Source organism: Micromesistius poutassou, assembly GCF_964030765.1.
Source record: "Micromesistius poutassou genome assembly, chromosome: 8".
NCBI lineage: Eukaryota > Metazoa > Chordata > Actinopteri > Gadiformes > Gadidae > Micromesistius > Micromesistius poutassou.
In genome coordinates, this window is record NC_140278.1 from 4,257,736 (window position 1) to 4,282,379 (window position 24,644).

The 24,644-nt window shown below is 43.0% G+C and overlaps 2 protein-coding genes and 1 pseudogene across 5 annotated transcripts; all 3 read left to right on the forward strand.

The window, feature by feature from the left end:
• Positions 1-9,285: 9,285 nt before the first annotated feature.
• Positions 9,286-11,363, forward strand: LOC311352144 (C-C chemokine receptor type 2-like). The gene is made up of 3 exons (XM_084472359.1): positions 9,286-9,375; positions 9,682-9,813; positions 10,328-11,363. The coding sequence occupies exons 1-3, from the start codon at positions 9,342-9,344 to the stop codon at positions 11,230-11,232; spliced, it is 1,071 nt and encodes a 356-aa protein (XP_084328485.1). The 5' UTR covers positions 9,286-9,341; the 3' UTR covers positions 11,233-11,363.
• Positions 11,364-12,521: 1,158 nt separating this feature from the next.
• On the forward strand, positions 12,522-15,267 carry LOC311351322 (C-C chemokine receptor type 3-like). Of its 3 annotated transcripts, XM_084471440.1 has the most exons (3): positions 12,522-12,595; positions 13,666-13,742; positions 13,878-15,267. In XM_084471440.1, exons 1-3 carry the CDS (start codon positions 12,582-12,584, stop codon positions 14,798-14,800), a joined length of 1,014 nt encoding a protein of 337 aa, XP_084327566.1. In that variant the 5' UTR covers positions 12,522-12,581; the 3' UTR covers positions 14,801-15,267. The 3 variants fall into 3 exon arrangements, with proteins under 3 accessions (XP_084327566.1, XP_084327564.1, XP_084327565.1); XM_084471438.1 differs by having other exon boundaries at positions 13,666-15,267; XM_084471439.1 differs by having other exon boundaries at positions 12,571-12,595; positions 13,711-15,267.
• Positions 15,268-19,003: 3,736 nt separating this feature from the next.
• On the forward strand, positions 19,004-20,919 carry LOC311351714 (C-C chemokine receptor type 5 pseudogene; annotated as a pseudogene). The gene is made up of 2 exons: positions 19,004-19,017; positions 19,818-20,919. The product of its transcript is annotated as a C-C chemokine receptor type 5 pseudogene (transcript).
• Positions 20,920-24,644: the final 3,725 nt, after the last annotated feature.

The following is a 24,644-nucleotide window of genomic DNA, read 5'->3' on the forward strand; positions in this document are numbered from 1 at the left end:
ACACACACACACACACACACAGGCGTGCAACAGTTGATACAAGCAGATGCTGGCACACGCACAACAGGCCCAGCACACACCCAGGCTCCGCATTCTCTGGGTCTTTAGACCGGCCAACTTGAGATTAGTAACCCAAGTTGCCATGTTTGCATTGCAATGCAGCTTACATTTTTCTTAGTGCCTCACCCGACCTGACCCCATACTTTACAAGTGCATTCAGGTAGTAGACCTTCATTTAATCAATCCACATGAGGGTTTAGCTTGAAATACTGGCATGGGACCTGGTGCTAAGAACAGATGTAGCACACAGGGAAAGTGTCCCGGGCTAAAGCCTGAGATTCATGCACCACGATACCAACGAGTCTAACCCTCATCAGTCTGCTCTACTGTCTAGTCCAACTAATGCACCATTTAAAAACAAACCGCTTGTTCCCCATAGGATTAAAGAGAATAAAACGAGAGCGCAGCTTGAACACAACTGTGAGCCGCGCTGGAGCCCAGTGGGCAATCTAATTTAACTACACAACAGCGCAGCTACTAAAGTGATTGTTTCTCCCTGGGACCAATTAAGGCTGGCTCCAGTGAGCCTGTTGGAGTGCACAACACTCTAGGTGGTAACATTGGGCCATTTACAGGCGCTGAGATTCCAGCTCAGTCAGTCAGTGCCTCTCACCGTTAGTCAGTCATTCAGTCTCTCACTGTCAGTCAGTTCTCTCGCCCTCTCTCTCTCTACCTCCCTACCTCTATCTCTACACCTACCTTTCTCTCTCTACCTCTCTCTCTCAAACTCTCTTTCTCTCTCCCTCCCTCTCTCTACCAGCCAGCCAACCAATAGATACAGACGACAAACAACTTTTGTTAGTTGTTGTTTGAGTGTTACAGCAGTGTTTGTGCCCGCACTTTAACTTCCTCCCACACTGTCTCTTGGCTGTTCCAGGCAGAAGTGTATTCACCCAGTGCCCGGGCACAACAGCCAACCAATACCCACTGTCACATTGGACTGTGAGAACTGCCTAATAAATTTAAAAGACTCATAAAAAGCTCCAAAACATTTGTATCAAAGGAAAGAGTCGGTTGAAACAGAATAACTAGAGGGGGAAATCGAATAAACATTTAGATTGCCATTTTCTTTCTTTAGTATATATTATACATATATAATGTTAAATGAATGCTTACAACCACAGATCATCGAAATACACTAATAAAAAGATCTCTCAATTGACATCGAGCATACACTCAAGGTAAAACCATCTTCATAAACATATGTATAAAACCATCACTAACACAAGTGGTACATTGACTGTTGGTCTCACCTGCTGGGTAAGAACTGATGGTTCTGCATTCAAGCCCTGGACCTAGCCCTCTAGTATCAGCATCAGCCACTTGGTATGGCAGACTCGATCCCCTCACATCACCCCAACAGCCCAATTAATTACTCTCCCACAAAGCACCAAGTTTTTCTTGCAGTTAACTGATCTGAAAAAATGTCTGAGGCCCCTCTACATAGCATGTCTAGTGATCCCACTTCATTAGATGTTAGAGTTTCATTACACCAAAAGATATCACATCAGACTATATTATGTCTCCTCATCTCATTTCATGAAATCTCTGACTATGATAAACATGCATGTCATGTCAGTTATTCAGACGACACAGATATCAAAAGCCCAATCAAAACCACAGCGAGAGGGGAGAAGGAATCAAGGAGGGAGGAAGCAAGGAGAGTGGCTGGGGGGGGGGGGGGGGTCCCTGGGGGAGGGATGGATCTCAGGGTGGAGGGCTGCAGGAAGGAACAGAGCAGCTTAATGACAGGAAACAACAATCAGCGTGTTCTCTATTCCCCAGCCTTTCAATTACAGAGCTGCTGTCGGTCGAGAAACTGTGACTTTGTTCTTTCTTTACAGTTACCTGGCTACCTGTTAAGTACCACCGTTGCAATATCCACGTGGGGGGAATTATTACTATTTGTTTTTTATATTGATAATTGAATGTGGTCGTAACAGATACAAAGTTATATAAAATATTATATAATATAAATATAGAAAATATAAATGAAGATATGTAATTCAGGCAATACAATATGAAAAAAGGGCGTGTCAGAAGACAATCTAAGACAAAATAGGAAACTTACAAACAGGAGAAAAGCTTAGTGTATTTTTTACTCATTCTTACAGAATTACGTAGTTTGTGTCTTTCTTAATATTTCAAAATCAATCCTATACGTTCTTATTAGGTATTGCCTTTGAATATTATGTATACATCTCAAGCATACCATCACACAGTTTGCCTAGCAATACCCGGGCAATCAGGGCTATATTTGTCAGGATATGCCAACAGAGCGATCAAAGCCGTCCTGAACAGCGCAGGAGAACATGCACTCGTTTGTGGCTTGAACCTCCGTCCAACCACTCCTCTCTCACAGATGATCCTACTGCTCTACACACACACACACACACACACACACACACACACACACACACACACACACACACACACACACACACCCATCTCCCACTAACCCACATACCACAACCATCTGACCGCGGGTTTCCAGAAATAGGTGGCCGCAGCAGGCCGGCTGGGACAAGAGTTGCCAGACCGACCCCCTGTACAGGAGGAACATGGTGGGTAATGCCACGATACTGCAGGGACCACCAGTACTGCCCGGATGCCCACCCCACCCCCACCCGTTTGCTCAAGAGACCAACTTCCCAAACGCATTTTCTTGACGTCTCCACGACTACGAGTGTTATTTAAAATTATAGTTGTTTACTGTTCAGCACAGCATGTGTCTGTGCCTCAGCAAAGGCTTTATAAAGGCAGTGTTCTGGACTTCAGACAATGATAATGTTTGGCTCAAAAAAAATAAGTTATACGTGATGCTTTTCTATTCGCTTTGCATTCAACACTTCACATGTATGTAATAACAAGAATAAGATTGAACAACATAAGGCTCTACCAGTAGACGTTTCCTTTTCTTTCCAGTGCAATCACACTGTATATGCTCTCTTCTCAAATGTAAATGTGAAGCACTCGCCTTAGGACATCTATAGTTACAAGGCGATCTCAGAAAGGTATTTCATCCGCACCCCTCTTAGTTACCATACTCAAAGCTTGGAGTCAGCACTTTAAACCATATGTCTGGCTGATGTGGATTCAGTGGCAGACATGTACCTTGTCCCACTGCCAACAATGTATGGGCCAGGCAGTCCTGCTCTTGCGACCTGGATCGAATCTGGTCAAATATAACACTTGTTCAAAAGAGGAAGCTCTCGTTTCATGATGAGGAGACACCAGTTAGGATTTAGTTTATTACATGAAACTAACGATTAATCTTATCGTGCACCATTAGCCTCCCTTTCATGGAGCTACCCACCATTGCTTTAGATTGTTCTAAACCTTTACAATGAGCTGCTGGTCCTACTGCTGGTTGTGGTTAGGACTCTGAAAGTGTAGCTGTACTGTAGACACAGGCCAGGAGTTGTAAGCATAACAGTTCAAAACCAGCCATTTTTATAACAAAAACTAAAAGTGTTCGGGGGAAACCGCTAACTGTTCCTATAATAAATTGGAAAATCCAAACAGTCAGCTTGTTATCGCCCACAGGCTAACCCTGAAAATACAGCAAGGCCCAGGGAAGTACTGTGAGGTTTCACACTGAGGGAATCCCATTCCCAACGCGTTGAACGACTGGAAATAAACAGACAAGGATTTTTCATTGCATAGCAACGCAGGAAAATTACATTTAAATGTCTTTGGTGATGAATAGATTTAAAAATAGCCCAATGGCTTGAATCTGCCATGGATATACACACAAAACAACACGTACCTGCAGAAAGACTGACGGAAACACATTACACACACATAAACAGACATAAAGAGACAAGGGACATTTAGTACCCAATGATTATCTCTGGGTGTGTTAGCAGACGCATCCCTCAGTTGTGACCACCAGCCTGTTATTTGGCCTCCAGACCATAATCATTTGGGGGATTATACTTTATACAGGGCTGGCCTTCGTCCGTGTGTTTTGACAAAATGGCACTCCTGGAGCAGAAACAGGGGCAAGGCCACCACAAGATAAAAGTTTTATATAGTCATATAAAATGGGCAAAAAAAGTTTCCTCAGGAAACCTATTGCCACAGCTGCAACTACATAAACATAGTTTATAGGTCTTGCATCGAGACCTTTGTCAAACTCGATGCAATGGTTTTGTAGTCTAAGAGTAAGATGAACAGAATAATGAACCTCAGTGGGTTCCTTGACGTGAGATTGTGTGATCCTCCGGACGATTCATGATTCAGTCGGATGATGACGATGACGAAGGCATTTTCCAGCTTTCGGAGCTTGTGTGGAAGAGTTTCTAGACACAACATCTCCATGTGACCGTAACCAGGGGTGCTCTGACGTCAAAGTCATTGCCACACAGTCAATAAAGCCTTATTCTTAAAAGGTCTATAAACCCTTTGAAGACCCACACGTTTCATGTGGAGAATACAAACTTAACCCCGGAATGACTTTGAGTGGAGACAATGTTTCTTGTAATTATCCAGTGAATGGTGGTAATGTGAACGGAACAGTACTGTAACAGGACGGAATGAAAACACTTTAATCTGAAAATTAACTGGACTAGGCAAACATTAGCTTCCTACTCGTATTTAATGTCTTTATTACTTTCTCAAAGACAAACATATGTGCCACACACACACACACACACCTTTGTTTGCTGTTCTTGCTCACACCAAAAATAATCAGATAGACAGAGAGACAAAGAGAGAAATAATATATGAAAATATATGAATGTACATACTGACAATGAAAAACAGTAACACGCACACGCACATGCACAAGCACGCGAGCACACACACACAAACACACCAAGTCCAAACATGCAAAAAAACAATGGAACCCGCGCTAGGTGTTAAGGCAGTTGTGCTTACAGGAGACTTTTCAGATTGTGGACAGTAACTAGTAATATTAAACGGCAAAAAGTACATTATAATCAACCTTGCTTCTTGCTTAAAGACCTATCACCAGCACAGTTCAGTTTTCTGTCTGAATCGATAAACAAACAAATACACATGCAATGTATTTATCAAACTGAGCCGTGCATTTTCTAGCTTCGGTTGTTCCAGACCACCAGGATAGAGGCCGAAGCCCACGCATACTTCGCCATCTCTGTAGAAACGCACCACACACCAAAGTACGCATACTGTGCCGAACAAAACCATGCTTACTGTGCATGTGCGCGTGTGCGTGCGTGAATGTGTGTTCCAGTGAATGTGTGTTCCGGCGATTTTATTAAGGAATCGGCCCAAGCGCTAAAGGAACTCGGCGCGTGATGACGGTAGAGAGGGGTCGCCGCGCAACGGGGGTTGCCATGGTGATCTATGCAGACAGAAATGTCCCACGCTGACCCAGATGAAAGGTTACTCAGACTCCGATTGCCCACTGACACTGTGTGTGGACACAGCCTACTTCAGCCACACAAGCCTCAGTGGTCTGCAACTACACAAGTGGAGAGGCTCTGGCCTGGGAAGCCTGGTGTATGGGACCCTAGTGTTGTTGTTACTTGGTGCTCGGATTCGTGAGATGTCTCAGTCTTTACCAAACCGTGACTCTACAACATTTACATTTACATTGAGGGCATTTAGCAGACTCTCTTATCCAAAGCGACTTACAATAAGTACATTTGTCAGAAGAAAGAGAAACACTATATACTAGGGCTGTGCAATTAATCGAATTTTGATCACGATTTCGATTCTTGGGTCAAACAATCTCTAAATTAATAAAATCGAGTTGGAACGATTCTTTTGAAAAAAAAAAAATATATATATATATATTTTATTATTTATTTTTTTGGGATTCTGAAGTTCAAGACAAGTTAAATGCATTTTATTTTTAAACTCAAAAATAATTGTTTGAAGAATCGTGATTTCAATCTTGACCAAAAAAATCGTGATTCTCATTTTTTTCAAAATAATAAGAATAATTATGCATTTTTACCCATCTTTCTTGTGTTTATTATCATTTGCCACATAATTAAAGCAACCTCATGCTAAACTTAAGAAAAATTTAATAATTATCAGATTAGTCGACTAATCGTTTCAATAGTCGGTGACTAGTCGACTATTAAAATAGTCGTTAGTTGCAGCCCTAGTTAGGATGAGACACTACACAATGCTAAGTACTATTTTTAAGTGCCATGACGTAATAAATACATTAAAAATATATATATATTTTAGAATATTCAGAATATTCGATTATTCCTTCCCAAGGGTCAAAGCCGATTTTTAACATTTGGACCGTTAACATTTTTTCCCATTCAAATAAACAAGAATTAACGGACGGAACTAATGTTGGTTCTGTAGAACTATTAGTTTTTTTTATTATTATTAATCATGTACATAAAAACAATATAAACAATACACAAGCATAAATATTAATATATATGCATACAACACAAACACTGATCACTGTTAAAGTTTGTTCTTTTGCATTTAAGATATTTCTTGCCGATGATCCATGGCTGCCTTTGTGAATGTCGGAACACATCGAATAATCGATTATTCGTTCATACCACCCACTGATTATTCGACCATGAAGATTTTAAGTTATTTTCTCACTCACTCACTCACTCACTCACTCACTCACTCACTCACTCACTCACTCACTCACTCACTCACTCACTCACTCACTCACTCACTCACTCACTCACTCACTCACTCACACACACACACACACACACACACACACACACACACACACACACACACACACACACACACACACACACACACACCAGAAGTGATGAATAATCCCCTACACTAGCTTTTACCCTACATGTGTTGAACTTCTACATTGCCAAATCCCACTGATTTCAAAGCGTTATGTTGCAGCATAGGCTACTTAGTCTTAGTGAACTAATCAGTATGCTTTGGGCCTACTTTGAACTTGAACCAGCAAGGTTCAAACTCAGCCACCCAGCCAGTGCATTGATCGGCCTCAGCTTCTAGTGAACAGTGGATTCAATACTGCCAACTGTGGTTTCAAAAAGTCCGACTGGGGTCCGCAGCGTCCCGCCAGTGAAGCGAGGCGGGCGTCCCTGCTCGAATCCTCTCTATTCAAACCTGAATGGCCTGCAAACGCTTTTCAAAGTGTCAAGCCCGGGTGTGTGTCAGCTGTGTTTACGCGCGGATTTGTACTCAGACCTTGTCATCAGAGTCCGAAAATCCGCTTTTCATAAGCACAATTGAAGTTGAATGGCACAATGACTTCTAATAATAATGAAATGTTTTACATTCGATAACGTGCGTTTGGTGGGTTTGCTTGGACTTACCCCGAGGGCGGCTTGGAGGTGCTCTTGGTGTCCCTGTAGTCCATGTTGTGGGAATGACACTTTGATGCGCTGCACACAGTTTGTTATCCAGCTTCAGATGATGATCAACCAGTCGGTGATCTGGATCGTCATGGACCTCCACAATCCACGTGGACAGCCATCACCACCTGCGATATGATGCACGTCATAATAAAGAATCACTGTCAGAGATAGGAGATAGCAGTGTGTCGCTCCACAACAAGCAGTGTGTCGCTCCACATCGCTCCACAACTCCACAGCACCCAGCGCGTCACAACCATGGACGTGAATATAACCAAATTCAAAGTTAAGTTAAGTCGAGTCCTTTAGATGGACTTGTTTTTAATATGCAAGCAAAAGTGGGAACTTAAAGAGGTCCAACGAAATTTACCGAGTCATTCCGAGACGTGTCAACGATACAACGGGGAATAATCCCGGGCTCCTCTCTCCTCAAACGACTCTGGTTGTCCCTAACCTCGTTCCCAGGCGGGCTCGTCTCTCGACGGAACGCCTGTTGAACGGGGTGACCCAAATGAGCGTTATTGGCAAAAGAGAGGCGGGCCTTTCAGTTAACGTGGTAGACAGAGAGAGGTACTTCCGGGAGAGAGGTATCGGTTTCCGTTACATGTTTATTTTTGGATAATGCTCCGTCCAATTTTTTTCGTTTAAACTACATATTCATTCTCCCAGTCACATTGTTTTTATACTTGTCATATTTTTACTTAACTCGCTCAGAGGACTCTTAACTGGCGTACAAAGCCCATGGGAAGCATGAGACCGGAAATTGAGTTGTGGTAGACCGGGACAACGCTATAATTTAGGATCCTACCACGAACTAGGTTGCCCGAGCAGCTTGAGCCCGCCTTCGTCAGCAGCTCCAACGTCAATCACACGGTTGAGAATTCACTGAGCGCACCAGCTGGTAAAATAATTTAACAAAATTAAACGAAAATAAGGCTACCAACCATGTGTTCAACGGTTTAAGCTGTACATGAATACCTGGTGTTTTGATAACGTTTGCAACAGGGGGAAATGAAATCCCAAACTAAAAGACAAAGTCGAAGATAGAACCGAAAATTATAAAATATGAATCCAAAATCAGTATTATATTACACTGTATTTGTAAAGTGATACTGTTCATACCGTGTTAAATTTAGAACTGAATATATAATAGGAATTCAAACACTTCTCCCAGCATGCTTTGTGATAATTTATTCCATCATCCCACCGCAAGGGGTCACTGAATGACCGTTGTAACCCGCTTCACACATACACATCAGTGCGCGCACACACACACACACACACACACACACACACACACACACACACACACACACACACACACACACACACACACACACACACACACACAGAGACTCTCTCTCTCACGCACACACACACACACACACACACACACACACACACACACACACACACACACACACACACACACACACACACACACATGCACACACATGCACAAACGCACGCATAAACACATGCACACACAGGAAGGCAGGCATAGGAAGGTCAAATCTTACTTTATTATCTCTAAGATCTAAGGAGGTTCGCACTGCATGGCATATTGAAACCTCAACAGATGGCACCTAAAATAATATGCAAATGTGTTTTTTCCTGTTTGAAGGTCAGGCAGATGTGCTGTGCAGCACTGTGTGTTTGGACCACAGTGTTGTGTGTCTCACCCTTAATAGACTATTCAAATATGTGCAGTGTTGGGTGCACACACACACACACACACACACACACACACACACACACACACACACACACACACACACACACACACACACACACACACAAACACAAACACACAAATACATGCTAAAAGAGAAGTGGTGGGAAGATTTCTCTATTCTCCACCAGTAACTCACCAGTAGTAAGAAGGACTCACACAGGGCTATGCTATATTGAGCATTTGCTTGATTGATTGATTAATTGATTGTTTGATTGATTCACAACAAAATGTCTGACACAGATTTCATCAACACCACCATGGGTGAGTCCATTTATTTGTGATTTTAGAGTCAAAAGTCATGATCAATATGTGTGTGTCTGTGTGTATAATTATCAGCCATAATCAGTCTGTGTTTCCATGGACAATGAAATCCAGTTAGGCAGACTAACCAGCTCACAGACAATATCTAGATATAGGAAAATACACATCTAACCAGTGTGTTTTCTCACTTTTGCAATTCAATATTGAAGGAACAAATCACATTCCCACCTGTGTTCAGTGCCTGCATTGTGAATCACCTCATTTTCTGAGCCTACCGAAATGTCAAAGTACAATCTATTCTCTCAGCAGGTGACTACGACTATGGAAACTACTCTGATGAAGTGGACACGAATGGGTGTTACAACAGCACCACGGAGGGCTTCGGCCCACTATTCCTTCCCTTTCTCTATAATCTGGTCTTCATCCTTGGCTTCATAGGTCAGGGTCCAATTGATATAGTTTATTGTGTGTGTGTGTGTGTGTGTGTGTGTGTGTGTGTGTGTGTGTGTGTGTATTGGGGGGGGGGGGGGGGGGGGGGGGGTTGTGCCCATATGCAAAATAAACAGATCCCACAGCTATTTGAGTGAGTGAAATGCTCTCACTCACCAATAGCGAGTTTATGGTAATATCGGTTTTGAGTTGACTGCACCTGCCTCTGTGTGAGCCATTATTCATTTTAGACAGCAGCCTGATTGGTTCAGGGAATGGCAGTCCATCACAGGCAATCTAACGCTGCAGCTCAGGGGTGGAGAAATGTCAGGGACTTTGAATCAGAGAGGGAGGGGTTTGTTGTCTGATTGTCGAGTGTCAAAATTGTTCTTTCCTCCCTCCCTTTCTGCTCTCTCTCTTTACAACTCTCGAATCGCACCTACAGCACCGTTAAGTGCCAAGTGTTAATAAGTGCAGGATGTTACTCAAATCAAAAGCACTGATCGTTTGTTCTGCCTTCAAGGTAACAGCCTTGTGGTGGCCGTCTTTGCCAAGCACTGCAGCCAGATCAACGTGACAGACATCTGCCTCCTCAACCTGGCCATATCCGACCTCTTCTTCGTCCTGTCCATGCCCTTCTACTCCCACGCCTCCTCCTCCGGAAACTGGATCTTCGGCGCGTTCATGTGCGATCTCATCACCAGCCTCTACGTGGTGGGATTCTACGGGGGCATATTCTCTGTGATTGTCATGACGTTGGACCGCTACGTGGTCATCATGCACGCCCACACACTGGCCCGCCATCGTCGCACTAGGCTGGTCGTGGCTGTGAACGTGTTGGTGTGGGTGCTGAGTTTCTCCATCTCCCTGCCAACCATGGCCAGCCCGCGGCCGCAGAGGGAGTGCCCCGTGTGGCAGTGTGGTGTCTTGTCAGAGAACATCACCTGGAGGGGCATTCACATCTTGTTCAACAACGTCTTCGGACTGGTGATTCCACTGCTGGTCATGGTCGTTTGCTATTCCCGAGTCTTGCCGTCTCTCATGGCCATGAGGAGCATTAAGAGACACCGTGCGGTTAAGCTAGTCATCATTATCGTGGTGGTCTTCTTCCTTTTCTGGACCCCCTATAACATTGCGCTGTTTCTAATTTTCTACAGAGACAAAAATGAAAACTTTAGCGCTGATTCTGATTTCAACCTGGGTTTGTTCATGCAGATCACAGAGGCCATTGCTTTCACACATTGCTGTCTGAACCCCATCATTTATGCTTTCGTGGGACAGAAGTTTGCACGACGGGCTGTGGGGCTTCTGCACGAGTGGATGCCGTGCGTGTTCCGGCACCTTCCCGGAGATCCTGTGTGCTTGTCCAGGAAGTGCTCTGTTGTGACCATGTCCTCAGAGGCTAGCTCCACTGTCCTAACTCCCTGAACCAGCTATGAAGGCTATACAAACCATTGTTACCATACACTGCTAGTTCCAAACTGACAGGAAGGCATTGGTTGTACATTAATGTCACAGATGGATTTTAAGCAGTAGCCTATAGAACAGGCAAATTTCATTTATTCCTGCAAATATGATGACTTGTTTTGGTTACAGATGTGTTCAATCACTTTGTGTAATACCTGTTGAATAAAGAATGTAACTAATATAAATAAAGTTTTCACATTAAAAATACTTATTGGAATTTATTGAAAATGCATACATTATTATCTTTATATATTTTTTGTGTGGATGTGTGGATGGAAGCACATTAAATTGAAATGTGGCCCATTTGAAATGTTAGGGAGTTAGTGTCATGGCAATCTCAGAAGAAATAATGTGTTAGATCTGCAGTGATGGGCACGCGTCACACTTCCACATTGTGCTTTTATGTGTGATTAATGCTAACAGGAAACAGTGCTCTTTGTACTCAGTAGTCTTATAAAATAATAATATTTGGACTTGCAAAATGCAAAATAGACCGCACAGACACATAGTGTGCAGAGTTAGGGTGCACCCCCCACAACCCATTGTGGTTCACTTTGCATGACTAACATCCTGTAAGTACCACAACTGTATAGAAGATTCATCTATTATGTTAGACAAAAGTGAATGCTCCAAATTATTTTGTACTATTCTTCTGATTATTTTATGAATTCTGTTCAGAGAGCTGAGGGCTTTTCAGGAAGAGACATTTATTTATTTATTGTTTATTTAACAGGGACGATACATACAACATTGCCACAAAAAAAATGAAGAAAATGAGATGCATACAAGACGTCTAGCTTCAGCTAATTTGCAGTCTTTGTCCCTGGTCAGGCTAGAGAAGGATAAAAGATACTGAATACAATAAGTGCAATAATACAAATACAGTGAATAGATACCATGAATAAATAAACATTTCTTCATAATAGGAAGTCCTACATGAGGTCAATGTGTTCTGTTTGTGCTCTGTTTTCATATCTGCTATTGGAATCTATGTTGGAAGCTTGCAAGCTTACTCTTACCGAACACACACACACACACACACACACACACACACACACACACACACACACACACACCTGTTTGCTGTTCTTGCTCACACCAAAAATAATCAGATAAGAGAGACAGAGAGAGAAATAACACCAGGGTCTGCAGGTGACAAGAGGAAATCCGATGTATTTTTTTCAGAGATCGGAAGACTGCAAACAAGTTAACTCTGACTTGACTGCAACAATGCATGCAGCTTCAGACTGAGCTCCCAAGGACACTGGGTATTAGGTGAAATTTGTATTGGGCTTTCTCCTTTCAACAGGATGACTACGATCAGGTAACATTTACTTGTAATTCTTATTTTAGTTAAATGATAACTGATGATATCTTATTATGATACACTAAATACTGTTGACTTTTTATATACATATACATATATACATATATATATATATATATATATATATATATATTCATTATAGGTAATATATACTGTGTGTATATATATAGGCTATAGATATATATTTATAGTTATAGGCTATATATATATCTATAGATATAGTTTTTCACAGCTAGTGATACTGGTACTGTGACATGTTTACTGATTAAAAACAATGTAGTTGTGATCTGATGATGATGATAGATACTTTATTGATCCCCAAGGGGAAATTCAAGGTCCCAGTAGCTTTAAGACATCACACATAACATACACATACAACATAAACAGGACTATAAAAAAATAGATCTACATGAATACTATGGACAATAAAAAATACTATATATATACTATATATACTATATACTACTACTATATATATACTAATACATATATTTCCATTATAGGATTCAGTCTGGCCCGAATGTTTTTTTGCACTCAACTGATCCCAAAAAGGGCTGTACGGCCTATTTCAGGCCAGGTTTTCACAGGTTTAATCACCTTGGGCCACCAAAAACACACATGTTACAAGCTAAACAGGACATTGACTATCTTATATGCTGTTTAGAGCCTGGCCCAAAGTCGTTTTTATGTACTGATAGCCAGCTCCTTATTCACATTTAAACACTTAAAGACAACAACAATGATGGTTGATGCTCGGGTCTCGATGAGAAAGTTCACAGCATGATCAAGCGTGTATTCACTTTGGGCCACCGACATCAATGTTCACACATATTGACCGCCTCGCATAGTACAGGACAGGTACTGACTGGCCCAAATGGCTTTTCTCACTCAGTATGGCCTAAATCACCAAAATATATGGATAAAGGCATTTGTGCCTTAATCCACTAACTGGTTAAAACCACCTGGGTGGCTACAATGTTTAGGATATGTTAAAATAGATTGTTTTGTAGAATAAACAGTAACTGGGAACTTCTCTTCAATCTTTAACTCCCTTGTGTATTCCTCAGGACTTTCTCTGTCGGGAATACATCTGAATTTTTCTCCATTGACAGATTGAGGAGGACTACTGAATATGTCGGTGCAGGTGAATCCACCACTGATTACTCTGACTACAACGACTATATGGACGAAATAGGTCGAGCAACGTGTGACTACGGGCGGCCCGCAACCTACTATATACCGGCTCTCTACTCTCTCCTGTTCATCCTGGGCCTCTCAGGAAACGTCCTGGTGGTGTGGGTGATCGTGGCTGGTGTGCGGCTCCGCAGCATGACCGACGTCTGCCTTCTCAACCTGGCCATCGCCGACCTCCTGCTCCTCAGTTCCCTTCCCTTCCTGGCCCACCAAGCCAGAGACCACTGGAGCTTTGGGGACGCCATGTGCAAGGTGGTGTTGGGAACCTACTATGTCGGTTATTACTCTGGCATCTTTTTCATCACCCTCATGAGCGTCGACAGATACCTGGCGATAGTGCACGCTATTTTTGCTAGAAAGATGCGCACAAGGTCCTTTGGAGTATTGGCGGCCGTGGTGACATGGGTGGCTGGGCTCCTGGCCTCGTTTCCGGAGGTGGGCTTTCTACAAGCACAGGGCAATAAGGAAACCATGTACTGTGCCCCTTCATATGAAAAAAACTCAGAGGACAATAGCAGCAATTGGTGGAGGGTGTTCGGCCTGTTAAAAATGAACATCCTGGGTTTGGCGATTCCGTTGGTCATCATGACCTTCTGCTACAGCCAGATCGTACGGACGCTCCTATCCAGCCAGACGTCCAAGAAGCAGGCCATTCGTTTGATCGCGGTGGTGGTGTCTGTTTTCTTCTGCTGCTGGCTGCCCTACAACGTCACGTGCTTCTTTCACGCCTTAGAGCTGATGGACATCTACACGTCATGCAACCACAGCCGTCACACACGGATTGTGTTGCAGGTGACGGAGGTGATCGCATACGGCCACAGCTGCATCAACCCCATGCTCTATGTGTTTGTCGGGGAGAGGTTCAGGAGGCAGCTGCTCAAGCTGATAAGCAGGTCCCCCTGCAGGCTTTGGCCTGTGGTCAGGAGATGCATCCCATCTCAGGACAGGCTCAGGGGCTCCATGTATTCACAGAGCACCAGCCTTAATGAGCGCTCCACAGTTGTGTGAATGCGTGAGTACTCACGCTTGTGCTAGTGGTGTATTCCTTGGCAGTGTAAGCCTGAATACGGGTCCCTTATATGCTTTGATCATCCTCTCATGACGGAAATGTCGTTGTAGTAATGTGTGTGTGTTTGGTAGTTATTTAAGATACTTAAGATGATAATTGAACACGTTAATGCCAATGCTTGTACTTGACCATGTAAGGGAATAAAACCAACATACAATCGTCTGCCATTCGGCTGTCCATGTTAAAGACTACGCTCAAAACAAAAGGGGATGGACCATTTACTATTAGGGCTCCTTCCCTCTGGAACGGAGATCAGGGGTGCAGACTTCTATTTATTCATACTTTTAACATTGTGCTATTCGCATTTGCTTTTCTGTTTTTAAATTTTTATTGTATGTTTTATCATTTACATCTTTTTCGTATTTGAATCATCCATTTTTATGTAACTCAATTCTGATTTCGTAAATATCTTTGTCAAATTACGACAATCCAATTGTCTTGATATGAAACATGCACAAATAAAGTTATTTTTATAGTTCTTTGGACTTCAAGAGATATATTTATATGAGATAGTTTGACGGACATCAACTATCATTCCTAGACCACCGATGCAGCCATTATTATAGCCAAAACAGAAAAAATTGCCTTGATGGAATTAGTTGAGAAATTTCTATCCACATTGTAATGTGGATTTCATTTTATGTTATATGTCTTAGGCAAGGACTGCATGCAATATAACAATGATGTGGACCTACAAGGACCTTGAGCAACATGTCACATGCACAATTCTTATTTTTTCATTTCATATATGCTTGCAATTGATATATAGCAATGAATCCCAAGTATCGATAAGAATACACTGCATATCTGATAATGACACAGAATTTGTATTGCATGCATGTCGTGGAAAAATGTGTCGCAACAATAATATCACAAATCATATATCCTTCTTTACTTTAGTTAATTTGATACGCTTTGTATAGAGCCTCCTTGCATCTAGAGGTCGCTTCCTTCCTCTCTCCATTTTAAAGGTGTTGTGTTAGTTTGCAATGTGTCACTACTGTGGACGTGATGTATTGTCAAATGGGTGCTAGTTACGACCACGACCACCCCTTACGCAACCACCAAGTTTTATCTTCTGCTTCCTTACATCACACCTCAATAGTTTAGCTTGTGATGATCCCTTTAGCTTTTATCTTCTGCTATCTTATATCACACCTAAATAGTTAAGACCGTGACCATCCCTTTTGGTCAGCTTTTGAGGATCCCTTTTAGTTTTACCTTCTGCCTTCTTATATCATACCACAATAGTTGAACTTGTGAGAACCCTTTTGGTTTTATCTTGTTTCCTTAAATGACAACCTTGAAAGCATGAGAGGAAGTATGTTCCACGAACTGTGAAACTTGTCAGAGCCCACTTTGGTGACAAACAGTTGGTACAACATTTTATAAGAAATGATACAGGAGTCTATGGCTATTTGTGGCTTCTTCGATGAAAATGTATTTATAAGTGACAGCAATTGTAGGCAAACTGAGTTTATTCTATACCCTTACTTCACTTTGCAAGTCATTGCCGTTTCTCCCTGAAAGGCCTCTGAGTTACAGGTAAAACCATTTCCTATGGAGTTCATTAGATGGACATCTATCCTGAGATAAGAATCTCAATGGCTATAGAGACCCTACTGGGGCTAGTGCAAACAGGGACAAGACATGAAACCACATTACATTTGGGCATTTAGCAGACCCATTTATCCAAAGCTACTTAGAATAAGTACATTTGTCAGAAAAAAGAGAAACAACAATATGTCGGTCTATAAGGATGTTCATAGAACCAAGAGCCAAGCACTAACAAATGTTACGTTTACCCCTTCCGCATATACAACAAAGCTAGCTAGGATAAGATGCTACACAATGCTAAGTACTATTTTTAAGTGCAAGGACATACAACATACAATAAGTGCGCAGACTCTGCGTACATTAAATACCAGGACGTACAACATACAATAAGTGTGTAAGAGGGACAAGAGGGGTTGGCAGGTGCAAGTATGTTTGGATTTTATTTCATATTTGTCCACAATATGATCCATTGTTGGCACCTCATCAATGCAAACACTTTCATATTGTGCTTTGGTGTCTGATTAGTGCCAACAGGAAACAGGACTCAGAGAGACCATCATGCCATCTCTAACCAACTGTCCTCCTATCTCTCACATAACAACCTGCTTGACCCTCATCAGTCAGGCTTCAAGAAGGCACACTCCACTGAGATGGCTCTCCTCGCGGTGACTGAGTCACTCCGTGCTGCCAGAGCCTCAATCCTCTCATCGATTCTCATTCTCCTCGACCTGTCCGCAGCATTTGACACCGTGAACCACCAGATCCTCCTCGCCACTCTCGCCGAATTTAGCATTGCTGAGTCTGCCTGATCCTGGTTCACATCCTACTTGACAAATTGCACCTAACAGGTAACATGGAATGACTCCTTGTCCAAACCTTGCACACTTGACACTGGTGTCCCTCAAGGCCCTGTACTGGGGCCCCTTCTGTTCTCCCTCTATACCAGATCTCTGGGCTCTGTAATTACATCACACGGCTTTTCCTATCACTGCTATGCTGACGACACTCAACTATTCCTCTCTTTCCCCTCCTCTGACAAAGCCCTGATTGCAACACGCATATCTGAATGTCTGGCAGACGTCAGCACTTCGACGACTGCCCATCACCTGAGGCATAACCTCAACAAGACTTATGCCAGGGAAAGATTGCCCACACACTTACTGGTCACTGTCGAGAACATCACTGCATCTCCTTCTCCAACTGCCAGAAACCTGTACAATCAGTACTGGACAATCAGTTATGCTGCAACACAAACATCAGCGCGGTGGCTCGTTCCTGCAGAATTGCACTCTACAACATCCGCAGGATCCGGCCCTTCCTCACAAGGGAAGCAGCTCAGCTCCTAGTCCAAGCGCTGGTCATCTCCTGCCTCGACTACTGCAACTAGCTCCTGGCTGGACTACCTGCCTCCACAATTAAACCTTTGCAGCATATCCCGAATGCTGCAGCGCACCTACCTGAATTCTCACATGTGATCCCCTCCTGGACCTCCACTGGCTCCCTGTAGTAGCTCGCAATAGATTCAAGATGATGGTACTGGCATACAAGGCGGTCGATGGAACTGCCCCTGCCTACCTCCAAGCCTTAGTCAAACCACACACCCCGGCTTGATTGCTACGCTCGACTACCTCAGCTGGACGTCTGGTATCGCTAAGCGCAAGCAAAGGTCTATCAGCGAAGTCACAACTCTTCTCTGTTTTGGGACCACAGTGGTGGAATGAGCTCACTACCGATGTCAGGACCGCAGAGTCGCTCACCAGCTTCCGTCAAAGACTCAAAACTTGTGTAATAAGCGGGATAATGTATAGAACGTCGCCAGTCATCATCGAAAATAAGCCCCTTCAGGGCAAAGCAAGACACCTCCGCCTCCAAAAAGGCTAAAATCTGTCACATGACCGCAGGGTAGGTAACTTAAATTGTTATGTATATCAAACTAATGTTAGTAAAACACATTTCTCTGATAAGGTTATGGTTAGGGTTAGGGTTACGGTTAGGGTTAGGCTTAGGGTTAGGAGTCAGCGAGCAAGTTTGCCTGACAGACTGCCTGGCCAATCATAGCGCTTGAGGCGGGACTTTTTCCGGATTCCCCCTACGAGAAACACATTCGCCGGTCCACCCTGTCGGGGCTTATTTTCCCGATAATGACCGACATTATCCATTAAGTAACAGCCACTGCATCACTCACATCCTGTAGCTATCACAACCATATAAAAAAATAATCTATAATGTACGACTAAAGTGAACGCTCCAAATTATATTATTATACTATTTCTTGGATTGATTAAAACTGTGAATTATGCAATTTTTAATAAAGAGACAGTTCTTCATAAAATTCCTCAGTATTAACTGAGGTCACTGTCTCTCACTTCCTCTTTTCTACTCTTACTAAAACACATACACACACACACACACACACACACACACACACATTGCTGAGCATCGATAATGCTCAGCAGTACATAAGTCAGAATGATTGATGTTTGACAGACTGCAACAATGCATGCAGCTTCAGTCTGAGCTCCCCTCGGACACTGGCTTGAGGTCATTTTATTGGACTTTCTCCTTTCAACATTGGACATTGGAGGATGAATATGAACAGGTACAATTTAATTGTAATTCATATTTTGGTTAAATGATAACTGATGATGTCCATCAGATCATAAATAATGTTTTCTCTATGTCAAACTAAATGCTGTTGACTTTTATATCGATCTATACATCTATATCGATAAATCTCTCTATATATTTATATTTATAGGAAATATAAATGTATGTACGTATATAGATTACAAATGTTAAACACGTTACGCTGCGTTTCAACAAATGAGTAACCATTAGAAGAACGGAAAATGCATGATTTATGCCTGGTATTATGTATGCTTCTAGACTAACGGCCTAGATGTGCTCTACTAATGATTTGATTGGACAGTGCCACTGCCCATACAAAAAAGGGTTATGAAACAAATAGTAAGGACATATTTCAAGCAAAACATAACACAGGAAATGCAACAAGAATTTACTTTTTTTTATTACTTATAAGCTTTTCCTTCTAGAAGCCAAGCATTGCTGTGAAATTACTCATTTAGGCCCCCCATCTTCCCAATGGGATGTCCCGCTGTTACACATGCAAATTATTTCCCCTAACACAGTGATTCGATCACTAGCAAAAATTTGAATCGTTGAAGAGTCGACGTCACCAATATACAGTATATCTACATTTATCCATCTATCTATCTATCTATATACTGTATATCTTATGGGTATTTGTGCCTTTATCGACTAACTGGGTAAAATCACCTATTGAGTACTTGTTTAGGATATGATAAAACAGTTTTGTCAATGAATACACAGTAACTAGGAACTACTCTCCACTCAATAACTCCCTTGTGTCGCCCTCAGGACTTATGATTTCTCCTTTGGGAATACAACTGAAATACCCACCGATGCAGGTGAATCCCCCACTGATTACTTTGACTACAACGACTATATGAACGAAATAGAACCATGCGACTACGGGCGTCCCACCACCTACATTCTACCGGCTCTCTACTCTCTCCTGTTCATCCTGGGCCTCTCAGGAAACGTCCTGGTGGTGTGGGTGATCGTGGCTGGTGTGCGGCTCCGCAGCATGACCGACGTCTGCCTTCTCAACCTGGCCATCGCCAACCTCCTGCTCCTCAGTTCCCTTCCCTTCCTGGCCCACCAAGCCAGAGACCAATGGAGCTTTGGGGACGCCATGTGCAAGGTGGTGTTGGGAACCTACCATGTCGGTTATTACTCTGGCATCTTTTTCATCACCCTCATGAGCGTCGACAGATACCTGGCGATAGTGCACGCCATTTTTGCTATAAAGATGCGCACAAGGTCCCTTGGAGTATTGGCGGCTGTGGTGACATGGGTGGCTGGGCTCCTGGCCTCGTTCCCGGAGGTGGGCTTTCTAAGAGCACAGCAGTATAACAACACCATGTACTGTGCCCCTTCATATGAAAACAACTCAGAAAACGATAGCAGCAACTGGTGGATGGTTTTCGGCCTGTTAAAAATGAACATCCTGGGTTTGGCGATTCCGTTGGTCATCATGACCTTCTGCTACAGCCAGATCGTACGGACGCTCCTGTCCAGCCATACGTCCAAGAAGCAGGCCATTCGTTTGATCGCGGTGGTGGTGTCTATTTTCTTCTGCTGCTGGCTGCCCTACAACGTCACGTGCTTCTTTCACGCCTTAGAGCTGATGAACATCTACACGTCATGCAACCACAGCCGTCACATACGGATTGTGTTGCAGGTGACGGAGGTGATCGCATACGGCCACAGCTGCATCAACCCCGTGCTCTATGTGTTTGTCGGGGAGAGGTTCAGGAGGCAGCTGCTCAAGCTGATAAGCAGGTCGCCCTGCAGGCTTTGGCCTGTGGTCAGGAGATGCATCCCATCTCAGGACAGGCCCAGGGGCTCCATGTATTCACAGAGCACCAGCCTTAATGAGCGCTCCACAGTTGTGTGAATGCGTGAGTACTCACGCTTGTGCTAGTGGTGTATTCCTTGGCAGTGTAAGCCTGAATACGGGTCCCTTATATGCTTTGATCATCCTCTCATGACGGAAATGTCGTTGTAGTAATGTGTGTGTGTTTGGTAGTTATTTAAGATACTTAAGATGATAATTGAACACGTTAATGCCAATGCTTGTACTTGACCATGTAAGGGAATAAAACCAACATACAATCGTCTGCCATTCGGCTGTCCATGTTAAAGACTACGCTCAAAACAAAAGGGGATGGACCATTTACTATTAGGGCTCCTTCCCTCTGGAACGGAGATCAGGGGTGCAGACTTCTATTTATTCATACTTTTAACATTGTGCTATTCGCATTTGCTTTTCTGTTTTTAAATTTTTATTGTATGTTTTATCATTTACATCTTTTTCGTATTTGAATCATCCATTTTTATGTAACTCAATTCTGATTTCGTAAATATCTTTGTCAAATTACGACAATCCAATTGTCTTGATATGAAACATGCACAAATAAAGTTATTTTTATAGTTCTTTGGACTTCAAGAGATATATTTATATGAGATAGTTTGACGGACATCAACTATCATTTCTAGACCACCGATGCAGCCATTATTATAGCCAAAACAGAAAAAATTGCCTTGATGGAATTAGTTGAGAAATTTCTATCCACATTGTAATGTGGATTTCATTTTATGTTATATGTCTTAGGCAAGGACTGCATGCAATATAACAATGATGTGGACCTACAAGGACCTTGAGCAACATGTCACATGCACAATTCTTATTTTTTCATTTCATATATGCTTGCAATTGATATATAGCAATGAATCCCAAGTATCGATAAGAATACACTGCATATCTGATAATGACACAGAATTTGTATTGCATGCATGTCGTGGAAAAATGTGTCGCAACAATAATATCACAAATCATATATCCTTCTTTACTTTAGTTAATTTGATACGCTTTGTATAGAGCCTCCTTGCATCTAGAGGTCGCTTCCTTCCTCTCTCCATTTTAAAGGTGTTGTGTTAGTTTGCAATGTGTCACTACTGTGGACGTGATGTATTGTCAAATGGGTGCTAGTTACGACCACGACCACCCCTTACGCAACCACCAAGTTTTATCTTCTGCTTCCTTACATCACACCTCAATAGTTTAGCTTGTGATGATCCCTTTAGCTTTTATCTTCTGCTATCTTATATCACACCTAAATAGTTAAGACCGTGACCATCCCTTTTGGTCAGCTTTTGAGGATCCCTTTTAGTTTTACCTTCTGCCTTCTTATATCATACCACAATAGTTGAACTTGTGAGAACCCTTTTGGTTTTATCTTGTTTCCTTAAATGACAACCTTGAAAGCATGAGAGGAAGTATGTTAGAACCACGAACTGTGAAACTTGTCAGAGCCCACTTTGGTGACAAACAGTTGGTACAACATTTTATAAGAAATGATACAGGAGTCTATGGCTATTTGTGGCTTCTTCGATGAAAATGTATTTATAAGTGACAGCAATTGTAGGCAAACTGAGTTTATTCTATACCCTTACTTCACTTTGCAAGTCATTGCCGTTTCTCCCTGAAAGGCCTCTGAGTTACAGGTAAAACCATTTCCTATGGAGTTCATTAGATGGACATCTATCCTGAGATAAGAATCTCAATGGCTATAGAGACCCTACTGGGGCTAGTGCAAACAGGGACAAGACATGAAACCACATTACATTTGGGCATTTAGCAGACCCATTTATCCAAAGCTACTTAGAATAAGTACATTTGTCAGAAAAAAGAGAAACACCAATATGTCGGTCTATAAGGATGTTCATAGAACCAAGAGCCAAGCACTAACAAATGTTACGTTTACCCCTTCCGCATATACAACAAAGCTAGCTAGGATAAGATGCTACACAATGCTAAGTACTATTTTTAAGTGCAAGGACATACAACATACAATAAGTGCGCAGACTCTGCGTACATTAAATACCAGGACGTACAACATACAATAAGTGTGTAAGAGGGACAAGAGGGGTTGGCTATATGCAGAGTCTACATCAGCAATGGGACAAACAAGTCGCCGAAGGTAAGGAGGAATGTCTGGTAGCAGGTGCAAGTATGTTTGGATTTTATTTCATATTTGTCCACAATATGATCCATTGTTGGCACCTCATCAATGCAAACACTTCCATATTGTGCTTTGGTGTCTGATTAGTGCCAACAGGAAACAGGACTCAGAGAGACCATCATGCCATCTCTAACCAACTGTCCTCCTATCTCTCACATAACAACCTGCTTGACCCTCATCAGTCAGGCTTCAAGAAGGCACACTCCACTGAGATGGCTCTCCTAGCAGTGACTGAGTCACTCTGTGCTGCCAGAGCCTCATCCCTCTCATCGGTTCTCATTCTCCTCGACCTGTCTGCAGCATTTGACACCGTGAACCACCAGATCCTCCTCACCACTCTCGCCGAATTTAGCATTGCTGAGTCTGCCTGATCCTGGTTCACATCCTACTTGACAAATCGCACCTAACAGGTAACATGGAATGGCTCCTTGTCCAAACCTTGCACACTTGACACTGGTGTCCCTCAAGGCCCTGTACTGGGGCCCCTTCTGTTCTCCCTCTATACCAGATCTCTGGGCTCTGTAATTACATCACACGGCTTTTCCTATCACTGCTATGCTGACGACACTCAACTATTCCTCTCTTTCCCCTCCTCTGACAAAGCCCTGATTGCAACACGTATATCTGAATGTCTGGCAGACGTCAGCACTTGGACGACTGCCCATCACCTGAGGCATAACCTCAACAAGACTCATGCCAGGGAAAGATTGCCCACACATGGACTTACTGGTCACTGTCGAGAACATCACTGCATCTCCTTCTCCAACTGCCAGAAACCTGTACAATCAGTACTGGACAATCAGTTATGCTGCAACACAAACATCAGCGCGGTGGCCCGTTCCTGCAGAATTGCACTCTACAACATCCGCAGGATCCGGCCCTTCCTCACAAGGGAAGCAGCTCAGCTCCTAGTCCAAGCGCTGGTCATCTCCTGCCTCGACTACTGCAACTAGCTCCTGGCTGGACTACCTGCCTCCACAATTAAACCTTTGCAGCATATCCCAAATGCTGCAGCGCACCTACCTGAATTCTCACATGTGATCCCCTCCTGGACCTCCACTGGCTCCCTGTAGTAGCTCGCAATAGATTCAAGATGATGGTACTGGCATACAAGGCGGTCGATGAAACTGCCCCTGCCTACCTCCAAGCGTTAGTCAAACCACACACCCCGGCTTGATCGCTACGCTCGACTACCTCAGCTGGACGTCTGGTATCGCTAAGCGCAAGCAAAGGTCTATCAGCGAAGTCACTACTCTTCTCTGTTTTGGGACCACAGTGGTGGAATGAGCTCACTACCGATGTCAGGACCGCAGAGTCGCTCACCAGCTTCCGTCAAAGACTCAAAACTTGTGTAATAAGCGGGATAATGTATAGAACGTCGCCAGTCATCATCAAAAATAAGCCCCTTCAGGGCAAAGCAAGACGCCTCCGCCTCCAAAAAGGCTAAAATCTGTCACATGACCGCAGGGTAGGTAACTTAAATTGTTATGTATATCAAACTAACGTTAGTAAAACACATTTCTCTGATAGGGTTATGGTTAGGGTTAGGGTTACGGTTAGTGTTACGCTTAGGGTTAGGAGTCAGCGTGCAAGTTTG